An 18747-nucleotide genomic window follows, 5' to 3' on the forward strand; every position below is an offset into this window, starting at 1 on the left:
AATAGAAGACTGCTAGATTTTGTAGGAGACCTATGGATAAATCAAAGAACAGCAAACTAACAAAGTGGACACTTTTAGTTTCCCTCAAGAGTTTTTCGTTCATTAAGGTACAAGCAATGTTAATGTTCCCTCAAAGGTACTTCAAGGTTCAATTGTGACCCTGAAATAAAATTTTCCAGGTGAAAAGTATGTATTTATATCTTCTTATAACCTAATGTCTTAAAAGAGAACCATAAGATAAAAAGCCTGGAGATGGGACGAGAAAATGTAATTTCAGCGGATTATAATCATTATTATGGGACAGTTATGTTCCCTGACTAAAGGTACTGAGATATACCCTTGATGGTCCCACCCCAGTGACAGTTTACTACCTTTATTTCTGAGATTGTACTGTAACAAGAGTTAAAATGTAGTATGAACAAGAACATTAACTGAACCATTAACTGTAAAAAGCGAACTATATATAATATATACACTCATTGGTTGGAACGTGCAGCCACTGCTGCTCTCACTGAACATTGGTGATGAGATCTAGAAACTGTAAAATGTGAGCTAAACAGTTAAATTACTTGTTTTATTGATTTTTAAAGGCAAAAATAAGTTAATACATTCTCTACAGAGAACACACTTAAATATGACATTTTCTGCTCATTTTACGGCCCTTTATTCTTGTGAATTGTACACATTGGCAAACAAAATCACACATAAAGTCGGCCACATTATCTTGTTTTCCTCCAATATATTACATTTAGCAAACCAACAGTAACTGTGCACAATTGTTTTAACTTCGTTTCACTTAAAAAGTAACAACATATAATTTGACCAGGGTCAAATTTGCCCAAATTTTGGCATACAACTGCATGCATTTAACTGAAGAAATAATTAGTACTACTTATTAACATAGTTGTTGCTTTATTATTATTAATTCTTACTTGCAGCCTTTGCGAACAAGCCAAAATTCTATGTTCAAATTCTTTGCTTTCAATCAAGTAGCAGAGGAGATATTTTATTAGCATATGAGTGTTATTGTTATGTATGCTGTCTTGTCCTGCTGAAAGAAAAAACACCCCTCACACATTTGTGCTATGGTTGTCATTGCTTGGCCTCATAATCAATGGGGGAAAAAATGGAAACTTAGTAAATGTAATTAATTGTGTAACATACTATGTAATTACATAACTGGGCTAGTATAGCAATGAAAATGATAAGCTCCAGCTAATAGGGGTTGACCACATGACCTCTACCATCAAAGAAAAAAGCTGCCCCTTTAAATCTGTTGCTGGTGCATAACATTGACATAGCCATGCCATAAATATATCATAAACATGTCATGGCAGATGTTATATGTCATGATAGACCTCCCATGAATTGTCATAACATGTCATAATGTTTGATGTCATGATGACCAACTATGATATGATATGACGTCAAACATTATAATAGCTGTCCTAATTACATTTTATTGAACAAATCTGTCATGACTCCTGTTAGCACATGACATCTGACACAGTGGAGTGGATCAGACACAGCAGTGCTGCTGGAGTTTTTCAACACTTCAGTGTCACTGCTGGACTGAGAATAGTCCACCAACCAAACATATCCAGCCAACAGTGTCCTGTGGGCAGCATCATGTGACCACTGATGAAGGACTAGAGGATGACCAACACAAACTGTGCAGCAGCAGATGAGCTGTCGTCTCTGACTTTACATCTACAGGGTGGACTGACAAGGTAGGGGTGTCTAATAGTGGACAGTGAGTGGACACAGTGTTTAAAAACTCCTGATACACTCATACCAGCACAACACACACCAACACACCACCACCACAGCAGCGTTACTGCAGTGCTGTGAATTATCCACCACCCAAATAGAACCTGAGGGTCCATGGGGGTCCTGACCACTGAAGAACAGGGTAAAAGGGGGCTGACAGAGTATCAGAGAAACAGATGGACTACAGTCTGTAACTGTAGAACTACAAAGTGCAGCTATACAGTAAGTGAAGTTGATATAATGGACAATGAGCATAAAAACAAGGAGGTGGTCAATGGTATGTTTAGTGTATATTCCTATTCCTATGTTAAAAAATGGAGACACAAAAGAAAAAAAAAGTGACACAAACTGAATAAGAATTGCAGAATTTTCAGCTTTGTTACGCAACATTCTTTACATATTAAAATAAATACAATAAAAGCACTAAGAAACAACATATCATGAAAAGTAATAACATCATATGAAAAGTCACTTTGGGGCACCAGAATTAAAAGGTTAAACTTGTACTAGGTTAGAGATAAGCAGGTGGGACTTGGGAGATGCTGAGCTGTCATGTTAGATTGCTACAGTGTAAGTGGTGTTTTGAACCTGAATGCCCCAAAACTATGTCAGTTTCCCTTAATTAGCGCTCAAGACTGATGTGAAGACACTGCCACTCTAGCGTTACGCCCTAAAGCAACTCTTTACTGATGGGATTACCGTTTAAAACAGCACATACACACAAATTACAGGTGCCTCCAATCTGCTGCCTGGAACTACATTCTCGCAGTTTGGCAGAGCTCACAGTATTTCAGATGTTTCCAAATGCCCTGATTAACTGGACGATAATAGTGTAGCATTTAAATGAACTTTAAAAGAAAAAAAAGCCGTCATTTTGCAATCATCGCATTGCCATTCCAACACAGATTCCCACAGAGTCAATCAGTCAATTGTATCGTTTGACCTGATTCTACTGGCACCCTGAAGCCCAGATAAAATGGCACCATATTAGGTTTTATTCAGCATGAAATCATATTCAGGTGTGCCAATTTTCACACTTCTGTATCAAAATGGATGATGCTGGGGCTTATCTTCTGGGCTATTAGGGTTAGAGCTGAACTGCCAGAGGATAACTCTGCAGGAGTGGGTCAAGAAGTTTACCTGCTTTTGTATTTCTGAATTTACTGAAGACGATCTCCTTTGATCTATCTGGATCTGGAGGTTTATCTGCACTTGTGTGTCTGGATCTACAGAGATTTATCTGCTCTAATGTATCTGAAAGGTGTTTCTCTGCTCCAGATTGTCTCAATTTACAAGAGTTGGTCCACTGCAAAGTATGTGGATCTACAGATGTTTTGCTGTACTAGTCTGTCTGAATCTCAAAATCAGAGATTTTTCAACACTTCTCTGAGTGAATCTAATGAAGTTTATCTACTCGAATGTGATGAGATCCACAGACATTCATCTGCTGTAGTCTGACTTGATCTGCCAAGGTTGAGCTGAACTTTTCTTTACTGACATTCAGTTACTTAAGTGTGTTGAGATCTAGAAAGATTCATCTGCTCTAGTCTGACTGGATCTACACAAGTTTATCTGCATTAATCTGACTGGATCTGCTGCAGTCTATTTAAGTGTACTGAGATCTATAGAGGTTTATCTGCTCTAGTGAAATTTTTTTTTAACTCTTGTTACAGTACAATCTCAGAAATAAAGGTAGTAAAGGTGGTTTATCTGATCCAGTGCTTAATCTGCACTTGTAGGTCTTTACAAGGGTTGGTCCGCTGCAAAGTATGTGGATTTACAGACGTTTTGCTGTACTAGTCTGTTGGAATCTACAGAGATTTATTGGCACTTTTCTGATGAATCTAATGAAATGTATCTACTCCAAGGTTTATCTGCTCTTGTCTGACTGGATCTACACAGGTTTATCTACATTAATCTGACTGGATCTACTGAATTTTGCCTACCAATCCCTTGCTTGATGTTGATGTGTTTGTTACTCTGGATGACCCATCACGTCATTGTTTTTTTTTTTTTAAATCATGAACAGAACAATTTATGTAAAAATGCCAGATGCTTAAAATATTACAAGTGTCCAGCGTAGGGTTCTCTTTTAGCAGTTGTAGCCAGTCAGCAGCCTCTCCATGTTGCCCACCCTCTACAGACATTTATCTGCACTCATGTTTCTGGATCTGCAGAGTTTTATCTGCATTCTTGTTTATGGATCTACAGACTATCCACACCATGGTTTCTAGATCTACAGACATTTATCTCCACTAGGGTTTCTGGATCTATAGAGGTATGTCTGCACTCTGGTTTCTGGATCTACAGACATTTATCTGCACTAGCGTTTTTGGATCTACAGACATTTATCTGCACTAGCGTTTTTGGATCTACAGACATTTATCTGCACTAGCGTTTCTGGATCTACAGACATTTATCTGCATTAGCGTTTTTGGATCTACAGACATTTATCTACATTAGGGTTTCTGGATCTACAGACGTTTAACTGCACTCTTGTTTAGATCTACAGATGTTATCTGCACTAGGGTTTTTGGATCTACAGACATTCATCTGCACTAGCGTTTCTGGATCTACAGACATTTGTCTGCACTAGGGTTTCTGGATATACAGAGGTTTATCTGCTTAGTTTAATTGGATCTTCAGTGTTTGCCAAATCCAGTGTTTCTGCTTTTACAAAGGTTTTATCTACTATAGACTGGATCAATGATTCACTTCAGTGTGTCTGGATCTACAGAGGTTTATCTGCACTCCTGGTTTTGGGAGTTTTATCTGCAGTATTGTCACTGGATCTACAGAGGTTTGTCAGTTCCAGATCTACAGACGTTCATGTGCTTGAGAGCGTCTAGATCTACATACATTTATCTACATTAGTTTGTCTGAATTTACAGGCTTTTACTGTGGTGCATCTGGATCTACAGAGGTTTTATCTGCTCTAGTGTATATACATCCCCCCATATTTGCTCTGACCTGTGTATGACCCCTCCCCCCCTTCTACCTGCATCTGCTCCAGGTCCAGCTTCTGCTCCAGCACCTCTCTGTCATCTTTACCCAGCTTGGCTGTGAGAAAACCGAAGAAACATCTCCATTTCACAAGCACCTCGGAAAACTGCACCTAGAGAACAAGATGGGAACAAGAAATGACAAGCTGTGACCAGACACCCCATTAAATTTTGTGCTGTAAAGCTGTTTCAGCTAAATTCGTGGAACATCTGAACCCTTTCTGAACCTCATCCACATGCGCAAATCCCTCTCTTACCAAGAACTGCGGGTGTCCCAGCGCAGTCATCTTAATGGCAGTGAAACCATCTTCAGAACTTCCACCTGAGTGAATAGGAGTGTTTTAGAACTGTTTGCTGAGGAGTGCTACAAGCTAAATTAGTTTCTGTCCAGGAACACAGGGACTTTGTTTTAAAGGTTTGTGGATATTTTAGTTTCTCCACTAACAGCATGGAGGACCTAGTTTTCACCCCCATTCAAAGATAAAAGAAGATTAAAAGTCTGCTTGAAATTTCTACAGTTTTATGAAACTTTACATTGCACATCCAGTGACAATGAACTAGTTGAAAGCAGTAAAAAAAAGGAAGAATATTTGTCCAGAATGATGTGCATAGATATAGATAACAGCATACTTATTGAACAGCCATAACTTTATCTGTTACTTACAAATAATTTAACAACAAAATAACTAAAAGACCAGGAAATGAGAAATACCATTGGGTAAAACCTGGTAATTCAACATGGCCTAAAAAATTCAGAGAAGCAATAAAAATCTGTCACTTTGAGTTCATTTAAATAGCATCATGCTTATTGTATTAAAACTTTGCAAGTGTTGTAGTAATACTTATGCTCCACTGTAAATCTTTGGGTGGATACATTGGGAAATTGTTATGATTGTAATAGAAATAGAAAACAGTGGTGGCAGAACTACGTTGGGACTCCTTGCTGAAAGAGCCACTGTAAATCTGCAACATATGAAGCAAAACCTAGGTCAATTCATATTACATGTTTCCTATAAATCAAATTGAATGTGCTTTAAATGCTTCAAATGCCCATGTGTTATCTAGAACTGTCAAAAAAATCTTCTATTAGTGATGCCATAAGGGCGCTGGCATTTATTTGAAGACCCAGGATTCATTTTCATGGTTCCACACTGATAATTCCAGTATATTAATTATCAAGGAATAACATCTAATGATGCTGCAATGCAAAGGGTCTCTGGAGAAACTTAGACAACTCAAGATTCTGGTCCATAACTCAGCTTTACTGGAAACACAGCACAGCAAAAAGAATACGAGAGGGAAAATGGCCCTCGTCGTAGCTCATGGCTTTTCCTGCTAGCACTACACTACAAAGCTTGCTCCAGCAACATACCACTGAATCTATCCCCACCCTTCACAATAAGCGGCCCTGCAAACAGTGTAAAACTTCCTAACTAACTAAACAGCCTAAGATTAGCACGAACAAGCCTTTTATTAATAGGCTACAGTTCATTTTTAACAACGCAGAACATAAGATTGCTCTGATGCCACATAATGTTATTTCAAATTATTTTTCAATATATTTGGTATTAAATTTTGATATGGGCCATGGACTGCATCATAAAAAAAAAATGTCTTCATCCTGTTTTCGCTGTTCCCACCTGCTGCTTTGATGCACTTAATGAAAGTGTCCATGTGCTGGTCACATTTCGCTTCATCAGCATAGAAATAGAAGGGAGCACTCATCACACCGTCCCGATGATCAGCAGGCTCACAGTGGGGCACGGAGCTCTGGTCACTAGGAACAGCTGCTAAAGAAGAATGTGTAATATCTTTTCATCTTAGTTGCAATCTTTCATACTAAAGTTATAGAAATGCTCAAATAAGTTGAGATTCTCACCAGAATGTCCTTTTCCTGAGACTGACAGGTGTGATCTGACAAAGAACAATTAAAGACGTGTTGTTTTGAAATAAATCATCTCAACTCAATTCAATGTTACCAAAACAGCATCAGCAAACATGCATATTGCACCTGTGAGAACAATGAAAAGCTTTTCCAGTGGTGAACCAGGGCTATTAGAGGTAGGTCTATAAAATTTGGCCAAATAAAACAAAACAATCAAACAAAAAATTTGACCAAATCTGGTTAGGATAACCCTGCGATGGACTGGCGACCTGTCCAGGGTGTATATTGCCTTCCGCCCGAAGACTGCTGGGATAGGCTCCAGCATCCCCCCGCGACCCTGAAGGAGATGCGGCTTAGAAAATGGATAGATGGATTGATGGTTAGGATACAGATTGTTTTACAGTCAGTGAAATATCTAGGACTTCCAGAAGACCTGGGGTGACCTTTGTCTCACAAAATTGGTCCCATTCATTGTAAACCAAAAATCATTGGTGAATTCCACTTCCTAACGATTTTGGTGGTTAAATTAATGTGAAAGGCTTTCGAGCCAGCTCCTGAAAGCCTAACTAATGAAGAAGCTAGCTTGGCTGTATCTACCTAGATCCCATCCAGAAAAAAATCCTGACAATTTTCCGTCTACCATTTCAAGATTTCAACTCTTTTGTTTCCAGTCAAAACTTAACAATGAAATAAGATTTACCCCAAGAAAATTACCCCAACACTAGCAGAGTTTACATACAACAAGCATAATTATTGTGTGAAATAAATACAAACTTGTGTATGTTTTTCATCCCTGGAAATAAGTTGAGCTGACTTAATTTTCTTTTTAGTGCTATTATAATACATAGCAAAAATAGCAGCAGTTTCACAAAGGAAATGATAATAATTTCACTGTTGCAGAGCTTTGCCTGACCAATCAGGTGAAGGAACCAAATGTCACGATTGGCCCCTCTCAGTCCTCCATGTGCTTTGGTCTTGTCCATGTGATTCCTTGTTTTGTTTCTTCCCAGTCCTGCACCCTTGTTTCCAGGCCCTGTCCCTGATTGTAACCACCTGTGTTAACCACCTGTGTCTTGTTAACCCTGTTGTATTTAAGCCCTGTGTTTCCCCCTGTTAGGCTGCTGGTCTTTATTCGGTCTTTGTATCGTATTGTTGGGTGTTTGTTCTGCTGGCCTCCATAGTGTGTTTAGTCTGTGTTTCTTTTTGTCATGTCTGTTCCCCGATCTATCCATGTTGGCTCTCTGACCCTGGACCGTTTTGACCCTGATTCTGGATTTGCCCCTAATAAATCACGCTTCTCATCGCATATGCGTCCACCTCATCATTGCTCCCCAGCGTTACACCAAATTTCAATTCGATGTTCACCATAGTCATTAACCATGAATGTCTGAATGCACAGTCATTTTCAGAAAAAAAAAAAAAAAAAGTTTTAAACACATAACAGGCACTTCTGGCAATTTAAACCCCACTGCACTAAACTTCAACTCTTTCCAGTCCATTTGTATTCCAGAGAGATAGACAGGCGACACTGGTGTTACACATATCGAAGCTAATGGGCTTCATGCCAAACCCAAATGGATAATCCAAACCCCATAGTGCACTTTCACTCACACTCACATCCTACACTCAAAAGTTTAACTGTATCATATTAAATATTTAGAGTGTAAGTAGTTCCCTCGACTCTAGTCAGGCAACCACTACCACTCAGACCCCCACAGTACATGTTTTGACATCTGTGAACTCTGAACATGAAGGAAATGCGGTGAAGTCTGTTCATTAGTGGTCATGCTCGACTCTGACACGCTCTGAGTGCATGGCTGACACTTCAGTGCTCTGATACTAAGCGCTGGAGAGCAGACGGAAAACATGAAAGTGCAGGTTCTGCTACACGCCAGTTAGAAATCCAGCACATTGTTGAAGTCCATAATAATGGTTTAACCCTTGAAGGGGAATTCCATTGATTTTTTCAAAATTTCTGCATAAATAAATGACCGAGGTGTAGACAAAGTCCTTCAGAGAGGTTTGACGTAAAATGTGTTGTTCTAAAGGAAATGAATGAGTCTTTATGAGTCTTATTGAACTGTTCACAATGGTGGTGATGGGAACCAGATGTCTGAAGAGATGAATGCCTTTGAAAGGTACTTCATAGCAAGACATTAGATGAAATTGGCTACATATATGTTGTCTGATGCTTGAAATTGCATGATAAAATGTATGATTATGAGAAATATATGCAAAACATTGAGGCAAAATAGTCCCCAAAGAAAAATGTTTTCTTTCACATTTGCCACTTTTCTTTTACCATTATTAACATTCCATAAAACATTAAATGAAAAAGTGAGTCAGTAACCAACTTCCTCCATCAATCAGTCAATCAATAAACAAGTAAGGCTATATTGGCTATAGTTGTAGAAATGCTGAGCCCTGGTTCGAATTAACACCATTATAAAGAAATTCAAGTTGATAAGTCTCTTTAATGCACCATCTTACATCAGACTACCATTAATGACCTTGATTTCCTCAGCAAATAAAGTATAAATGCATTCATTGTTCATTAAATGAACAAACAAACAAACATCTTGTCGCCTCTTCAGTCCAGTTCAATACAAATGGCTGAGCTGTTCTCAGTTTTGTTCCAACTGTGGCAAGGAAAATAAAAGTTATTGGATGATTGAAAAATATTATTTATTTTACGTTGTTATTGTTAATAAAGTGTTTTGGGACTTTGCATCATAAAAGTTTGTTAATGTTTTCTTTGCAACGTAATTTAATGCTACTAGCCTCAATCTTTAAGTCTAGGCTAAAAACTTATTTGTACAGTCAAGCCTTTGGTGATTAGTCTTCCCTGTCAGGTCTAGACCTGCTGGAGTCTCTGCTGCTCTGTTTTACTGTAATCTGTGGTCAGCCACTCTTTACAGAACTGACTCTGTGTTTTTCTTTCCTTTCTCTGCCGAGCTGATCAGCTGCCCATCCTGTGCGTCTGATGCTGTTGCCTCTTCTGCCTTGATCGAGCGCCGCTGCTCACCAGCCTTCTGGACCGGTTTGACCACCACTGAGCTTCTTGCTGTACAGCGCTGTGCAGTCCTCACCCTCAGATCTTCTCTTTTCCCGCTTTACTATAAAACTTCATCCTAATAATGTTTGCTATCCAGTGTCGACCAGAGGAGGATGGGTTCCCCTTCTGAGTCTTGGTTCCTCTCAAGGTTTCTTCCTCTTTTAGGGAGTTTTTCCTTGCCACCGTCGCCGCTGGCTTGCTCAGGGGGGCTCAGACCTAGATTTTCTTTCTTCTTTTCTCTTCTCTCTGTAATACTGATTGTTCTGTAAAGCTGCTTTGTGACAACACCTGTTGTAAAAAGCGCTATATAAATAAATTTTGCTTGCTTGCTTGCTACCAAGCTGGACTGTGTTGTTGCAGCTAACTGAGTCTAGGCAGGTTGGAAACAATGGCAAATTCGCCACCATGCCAACATGGTTGGTTACATGACATAGAATCTACAACGGATCTATACTAACAATGCAACCTTTCACATAAATACAAAGCAAATATCATTCAAAACGTATAATACACTACAAATTGACACATTGCATGAATGAGATTTTTCTCACTGATCTGTGAAGCTTACCAAACTTTGAATTTGTGTACATGTAATAGCCGGGTTGCTTCAATCCATGAGATTTGGAAATCATTCCCCTTCCTTGTGACACATTTCTGAGTGAAACGCTGCAGAGGGTCTCTGAGCAAGCTGAGCATATTCCCTCTATGATAGATGGGGGTGGTGCGAAGGTTGGAGGTGAATCATGATGTTAATGCTTAATAAAATTGGTGCAGGTGATGTAATCAAAACTCAGAAGATGTTTAACCCCTTAACAGGCCATGGGTCTGCTGGTGGACCCAAAGTTTTACTACACACTTATAACCTGAGAACAGCTCAGCCAGTTTGTGTTGAAGACCCAGTAGTTCCTGAATAATAAGCCTTAGTATGTAACAAGCAGTTCATCTTACATGAGACCAGAGACGTGAACTAAAAAGGTCATTTTATTTGCAGTGTGAGGTTAAGGCAAGTATTACTCTGCTTTAAGATTTATTGCTTCATCTGCTTTCATGCAAACTAATCAATGATATAATCAATAATTCTGCAAAGTGCTTGGGAAGATCTTTTGCAATATCATGTTTGAAAGCGAATTTGATTGCTCTGTAATGATGTGAACCTGCTAATACAAATTTGCATATAAGTGTGAAGTATTGCATAATAATGAGACAGAACAATAGAGTAGGGCTGTCTTGATGACTTAAATTTTTTTATTCCAATAAAAAAAAATAAAAAATAAACATTTACCTTCTAGATGAATCAGTGGTCCATGTAATGATAATGCATATTTTGAATTCACCTATATAAACCAGTATAAACAGTGTTGGGCAAAAATCATAGATCGCCTTGATTCATTTTATCCCCAGTCAAAACAGCCTTTAAGGACAAGTTATTCATTTTTCAGGAGATCCTTCTGAGAAGATAAGATATGAGATAATCCACTTGTGTAAGAAAGGGGAAATCGATGCAAATGAGATGGAAAAACAGGAGTTTCCAACACAAGAGTTCAAAACAATAAGAAAAAACTGAGAAAATGCGGCTCCTACCAAACATTGCTGCAAAAAGAAACTGAAAATTTGCAAATAAACAAAGAAGCAAGGGCCACCCCAGAGTCCACACCTCAACATCTGTATTACTTGGATTATATGAGAAAATGCAAACAACTTCTAGGACTGAACTTTAGCGGCAAGGCATAAATATTCACAGCAAAGATTTCTTCTGTAATACAGGCACTGATGTTTTGTTTATACATCCATACATATTGTATATTGCACTTCCACTTTGTTTATACAGCCATACATGCTGCATATTGCACTGTCACTTTGTTTATACAGCCATACATGCTGCATATTGCCCTGTTACTTTGTTTATACAGCCATACATGCTGCATATTGCCCTGTTACTTTGTTTATACATCCATACATATTGCATATTGCACTGCCACTTTGTTTATACAGCCATACATGCTGCATATTGCACTGTCACTTTGTTTATACAGCCATACATGCTGCATATTGCACTGTCACTTTGTTTATACAGCCATACATGCTGCATATTGCCCTGTTACTTTGTTTATACAGCCATACATGCTGCATATTGCACTGTCACTTTGTTTATACAGCCATACATGCTGCATATTGCCCTGTTACTTTGTTTATACATCCATACATATTGCATATTGCACTGCCACTTTGTTTATATAAAATTTAAATACATGAACAGTGGTCTATGGCTTTTGCACAGACTATAGATGTGTCTGTTTCAAGTAAAGCGTTTTTAAATCATTGGAAGGTTATACACTTGTATGGTTTGGCCTTTAAAAAACTGATTACACAATTTATAATCAAAATAATCTGCGGAGTACTCAATTAATAACATAATCAATAGCGTTAGCCTGAAAGAATGCGGGGCAGAAGTGGAATGTGGGCGTCTGTCAGGATGACCAGCAGAAAGACCCACATATTGGATGCCAACTCACACTCCGATGCCACATCCTCCATTCTGTTTATATTGCACTCTTGGTAATGCTGAAAAGCTGAGCACTCACTTCTGCGTAACGTTGTTACTGGGTCCGTCGGGGTGGACAGTAATGCAACACTGATAGAGGCAGAGGCTCTAAAACACATACACATGATGAACATAAATTAGCTTTTATTAGCCAATGGCCAGCCTGGGTCTGCTGCGGTCATAAAAAGCATTTCCAATAAATGCTCCATTTTGGGCCTATCGCTCACCCACTGAAGAGCAGGTGGAGATTCAGCGCCCCCATCAGGCCCTCAGAGGGGAATGCAGCGCGTCCCTTCAGACACCACATAATTGATCTGTCCGCATGTAACCTTAGCGGACATTCTCTAAAGTGACTTAGATGTCTGACAGCTGTGTCTAATGTAAAAGCAGCGACAAGAAAAAAAGGAGATTTATTGGAACTCCCTTTATGTTGGCCCTCTTTTTCCTCATGTCACTAAGTGCGAGTCATTGCTCTTGCTCTCTCTCTCTCTCTCTCTCTCTCTCTTCCTGTGTCTGTGTGGGCAGTGTATCCATTATATTTCAGCCAGAAGACCTTTAAGGACTTCTGCTGTTTGCTCTCTAATTTGGAAAAGGTCAATAGCTGCAATAAATGGGTACAATTTACTGAACCAAATGTCCTAACATTGACACAGTAGTGACTTAAAGGTGTCGTAAGCCATGATATAATGGTGTCATCACATCAGACACAGAAGAAGCCCTGAGGGATTCACAGCAGAGGTTGAGAACAAATTAAGTAAACAAATATCTATATAAGTTATATTTAGTGTTCACATGTACACGTCTCTGAACCCTCAGTGCTGTTTAATTCTTTATAGGAGAGCAAAAAAGGGGCTATTACTGCCCTTTAATCTACCTTGGTTAATAACATGGCTTTTCTCAGTGCTGTGGTTGCAATTAGTCTGATAAGTAAAAACAAACCCAAAAAGTCGTGTATTTGTCCACTTGTCTCATTAGGGAGACGGAACAATGCATATCAATGCAACATTATTCTGATTGATCACCTTTATCCCATAATAATTTCTATCCCGATGAGAGTGGTCTCTTCCATGATGACAATGCCCCTCCACAGGCCACTGCATAGCTTGGTGAGCATGGAAGTAATGTAAATCATCTGCTATGACCTTAACAGTCACCATGTAAACATGTAGCCCTAAGAAGCTTATGTGACATCATTGAGCTTCTGTGAGTAAGTCAGCTCAAAAATCACCCAAAAACCTGATTTTATTGCACTGTTTTTTGGCCTTCAAAACTCCAACAAAGGGTTAAAACAGCAACATGATTCACACAGCAGATCACTCAGCAGACTCTGCCCTCACCACCCCGAGTGATTTCATCCACCTGTGACCATCCATCAGCCAGCAATCCACCGCCAAAATCACCCAAACCCCACTTGCTACTGTTACAGTGCATCTCTGCTTTCAGCCTTCATATTATAAACAAAGGATTAAAAATAGTGACATAATTCAAACGCCAGAACGCTCAGAGGAACCTGTCATCACTAAGCCAGAGTGAGATAAATCAGCTTTAAATCCCACAACCCCCCTGCGATGGACTGGCGACCTGTCCAGGGTGTATCCTGCCTTCCGCCCGAAGACTGCTGGGATAGGCTCCAGCACCCCCCCCGCGACCCTGACGGAGAAGCGGCTTAGATAATGGATGGATGGATGTATGGATCCCACAACCCAGAAATACAACACAAATGCACAGCCAGATCTATCGGCTCTCTGCTTTAGCCTTCATATGGCAACAAAAGGGTTAAGCACATACGGGAGATGTCGGATCGCGTTAGAATGTGCTCTCTACTCCATCACCAAAACCAGGGGCTTTGCTAGGCTGTTTTAGAGGGGGACTTTGGCAGAAAACATATATTTAATAGAAGCCTCAACAGCTAATTATGATGTCAAACTGTCTGCAATCTTTGCCTTTATTACTTTTATTTTATTACTGCCTTTATTATTTTCAGGAGACTTGCTTTCAGTTTTTTAAAGAATACTGAGAGTTTTTTCTACACCTCCAAATTTCAGCCTTTCAAACAATCCCAATCACAGTTAGTGGCCTTTAGCTTTGCTTAATGTCCTCTCACAGTGGAAGGATGGGCAGAAGCACCTGTGGATGTTTTCAGATCTGCAGCAAGAGTGGAAATTGAAAGCTTTAAGTGCTGTTTATCTGCTGGGGACAGTTTTGGTGGTCTACTAGGTCTTGCAGGTGGTTGTTACGAGTCTCTGTAGCTTTTAATAACTTTTGAACTCCTTTGACCTTTTCCTTCCTTATGCAAGTGGATTATCTCCTAAAAAATACCTCCTGAAAAATGAATAGCTTGTACTGTCTGTGTATCTATCTATCTAAATGTCCACAGTGGTCAGTGACAGCTCCTTTTACACACCACGTGACAATTCCTGAAGAGTGAGCGAGCTGATAGCCCACATTCTAGCCAATCAGGTGCGAGGGGCCTTGACCGTGTTAGCCAATAAGGGTCCAGCTTTCTGTTTACATCGCCAAGTGCAGCTCAGACCTCAGCATATCTCTGCCTGCTTTGCACAAAGTGCAACACTACAGAGTGGCCAACAGCCGCGGGTTAACTGCAGAGAGTTCTGATGCAAACCACGTCTCTAGCAATCACTCAGGCAAGAAAGATTACCCAACTGCAGCGCCAGTCCTATTGGCAAGTTATGCTGTTTGTGTGCATTCAAGAACAAAAGGAATCTTCATAATGGTGCATAAGTGCTGAGGTTGTTGCCACGAGGGCTTTAAAATGTCCACATATGCTGCGAATTACCATCCAGTGAAGTGTTAGCACATTTGCTGGGGAGATGGAGTGTTTCTTAATGCTAAGCCCCAGGGCTCCAACAAACTGTGCCCGATTTACACACCTAATTCACAGACACAGGCACGATTTCCCCGCCCCTTGTTTCACTGCAGCTGGTACGTAACGTGCTAGTCTAGTATGAAAATTGTTCAGTTCAACACCTCTGGGACCCCCCTGAATTATGTTATGTCACAAATCAGCATGCAGCACATTTCTCATAAACCTTTCAGGTTGCCCCGGGCTGCTACAACACACTGTGGGTGGGGTTCATGTTATCCAAGACGATGGCTTTTTTTGGCTAGATGCTGAATCAAAGGTAACTAAAGCAATAAATCTAAGCTTTGGAGTGATTTTATAGTGAGGCGACTTTAAAGGGCCTATATCAATATTTTTAAATAAAAATTCAATGCACCACTTATGGAAACGAAGCCACAAGGACAGCCCATTCTGAAATCATTGTTTTTTGTGATGTCACAACAAACTAAGTCATTTACATACATCCATCAATACAGCCTATAATAGTTTTGCTCCGCCTATTTACATCAAAGGAGTGTTTCAGCTTGGACTGCTTTCTGAATGAGGAACAATACACAGTGGCCAATCAGGAAATAGCTAATATACATATTTAATTAGCATAAAGGGACAGTCATGGGCTGGAGGTTAGGGAACCAGCCCTTTGACCAGTAGGTTGCTGGTTTGATCCCCAGAGCTGACCAGACATGACTGAAGTACCCTTGAGCAAGGCACCTAACCCCCATCTGGCCCCCTGGGCACTGTGGATAGGGCTGCTCACCGCTCTGGGTGTGTGTGTCACTGCACAGTTGTGTTAAATGTGGAGGTGAATTTCCCTGTTGTGGGTTTAATGAAGGGTAGCTTAATTTATATATCAGTCTTAAAGGCATAATAAATAAATAAATAAATAAATAAATAACAAAGGCTACGCTCACATTGCAAGCCTCATTGCCCAAATCTGATTTTTAGCTCAAATCCAAAGATTTGACATGATGGTTCACACTCGTTTACATCAGAGATTCAAATCAGTTATTAATGCGATTAAACTGGTGTCCTGAAATGACCCACATGCGCATCCTACTCGGCAACATGAATGAACCATCATCAGCACAAACTAACAAGCAGCACAAGAGCAGAAGATAAGTACTTATTAATTAGCTAATTAATCAGCTCTCAGCTTCATTATTAGAGCGAGACGAAGGAGAAAAAGGTGAGACGTGTAGCTTCTCCACCGTTTATAGGCTTTACCTTCTGTTCGGTGATGCTGCCGATGGTAACACCGAATGATGGTGCACGAGCAGTGGAAAAAAGCACATGCATTCCCGAACGTTCACTTTAAGGTCGCTTGGCCACGAATCGGATACCTATCCAATCTAGGACCACATATGGTGACTCAGGTCAGACTGGGAAAGATTAGATATGCTTGTCCACTGAAAACATCACATTAGGGCAAAACAATGGTTTGCGCCACTTCACCCTGGCAATGTGGACGTAGCAGAGATAAGGCACAAAGTGAGGGAAAATCAAGTGAAAATGAATTATGACTCACCCCGTTTCTTTCCTCTCAGCCCTTTCCTGACAGACATCTTCCTCTACACTGTAGTCGAGCACTGTGCCCACTCCAAATGCTCTATTCTTCTGAATCAGGGGCTTGATAGACTGGTGGTCCTCTCCAGCCACAAACTGACCATAGAATGTCATTTTCATCAGCTGCTCAAAGGCCTTCTGACCCAGCAGTGTTTTGCTCAGGTCCATTAGCTGTGAAGGGGGATAAGAAGCACTTAAAAAAAATACAGGTGTGTAGTGCGGAGGCCTTCAGGTTTCTTTCGCTGTCACTGCTGTACTTGACCTTTCTAAGAAGGCACTGGAGAGACAGAATTACCACAGGCAGACTGCACAAGCCTGAGAATATGCTGGAAATGATAATGTACTGTAGTGAATAAAGTGGTACACTGATACAGCAATTCAAACTTAGACCGTTTCCCTTTTTACCTGAAATGTAGTTGATCAGCCAAGACATGGCTGGTGTCTGAAGGCTGGTTTTATTGGTTTTTTGCACTGGAGCAATAAGAATTTTTTTCTGTTTACTTAGTTTGAGCAGTTTCAGGGCTGACAGAAATGGGGGCGCTGCAGGAGCTGTAGCAACCCCTGATTTCAGGATTTTCGGGATTGCAAAAAATAAATAAATATATAATATTAATAATAAAAATAAGCGTAAAGACCCTTGTGATGATTTTTTTTCCCCCCAAAATCTCCAGTAGCTCTGCTTTGTTTAAGTGAAGGCTGTATTTTCATTAATGTGAGCTGAGAACTGTTGGCTGCTTTGTGGGCGCGTCCTCAAACACACAGGTTGAGGTGCAAAGACAGAAAGCCTATGCAGACTTATAGGCTGGTTCTAACCCTCAAAATAGTCTAATGTTGTTTTTTATTATTATTTTTAAACTTAAAATGTTAAATTGTTAAATCTCAGTGTGTGACTGTCGCCGTGACAAAATCCGTTTTCACGCCACATACCAACAATCTGATTGGTCAGCACTCCATTCATTTGCATAAAGTTGCTGTGGTTCAAGAGAGCAGTTGCTTGAACCTGAAGAAGGAGACTTCATCTTCGCGAGTTGTTGCAGATTAAACGTGTGAGGAAACCAGCTGAGCGCTTATATCTGCAAATAAGTCTATTCATCTCCAAATTATCGATGTTCATCTTAAATCTTTCCCTTTGCCTTTTTCGTTGTCTGCGTTGCTGTGTGACCAGCAGGCTTCGCGTCAGTCTTCTTGGGCGTTAAAGGGTGAATGAGCAGTTCTACATTAACTAAAGTGTTTAAGACCATTTATGATGAAAACTGTGTTAGAAGTGTGTGTAATATTGATTTTACAGCAAAGAAGGATTATGTTATTTTACCTAAAAATGTAGTTCTGCTGTGGAGCTGCTGTGTTGATTCTCACCCCAAACAGAGCCGGGGGCACAGATGTGTATTTTGAGGCTAAAATGTTGCTGAAGTTTAAAGGACTCTGAATGTCTGTCTGCATCTTGCTGAAATGTTTAAATTGGAGCAGTTTTATTTCAACAGTTGAAAATGTTTTGCATAAAATTGTTTGGTTTGTTTATGGTTATTTTTGTTGATTTGTGTTAGGAAAAACCTGAAATGGTTGACTTTGCCTTTACTTAGTCAAAAGTTTGTTGGATATCACACCTTTGGTTGTGTAAGTTTGGTTGTTGGTTACATTTTTACAAACTTACTTTTTGTTCATCTTTTTTTGTATTGGCAACTTTCCATTGGCAGTGTCTTGTTCACACTATCACTTGGGCTTGTTTGGCGTGTCAGGTGGAGGTTCCGAATATTCTGACTATCACACTTTGAAAGTAGCTAAAAAGTAGTGCACTACTTTTCAAAAAACGTAGCCAAATTGTAAACACTACTACTTTTTCTGGAAAAGTAGCTCAATTGCAGTTAGCTACACATTTTCGGGAAAGTAGCTAAAAAGTAGCTAACTTCTAATTTTTCAGTAGCTATCCCAACCCTGCATACACTCTGAAACAAAAGATGCTCCTTCAAGAGTTTTCAGTAAAAGGAAAGGTTCTGCTTCGAATCATGAGTTCTATATAGAGCCATTTCATACTAAAATGGTTCTTCGCATGGAGAAATAATCATTCAG

At 39.8% G+C, this 18747-nt stretch overlaps 1 protein-coding gene across 1 annotated transcript in view; it reads right to left on the minus strand.

Annotated features, from left to right (window-relative positions):
- Nucleotides 1-16837, minus strand: part of prodhb (proline dehydrogenase (oxidase) 1b) — a 32469-nt gene extending 15632 nt beyond the window's left edge. The window contains exons 1-5 of the mRNA XM_017724828.2: nt 16643-16837; nt 6652-6686; nt 6413-6559; nt 5030-5094; nt 4769-4885 (exon numbers count right to left, since the gene is read on the minus strand). Coding sequence (XP_017580317.2) covers nt 4769-4885; nt 5030-5094; nt 6413-6559; nt 6652-6686; nt 16643-16800 — 522 coding nt within the window. The 5' untranslated portion in view covers nt 16801-16837. The remainder of the gene's footprint in view (nt 1-4768; nt 4886-5029; nt 5095-6412; nt 6560-6651; nt 6687-16642) is intronic.
- Between the last annotated feature and the right edge of the window lie 1910 nt (nt 16838-18747).

This window comes from Pygocentrus nattereri, chromosome 20, assembly GCF_015220715.1.
Source record: "Pygocentrus nattereri isolate fPygNat1 chromosome 20, fPygNat1.pri, whole genome shotgun sequence".
Lineage (NCBI taxonomy): Eukaryota > Metazoa > Chordata > Actinopteri > Characiformes > Serrasalmidae > Pygocentrus > Pygocentrus nattereri.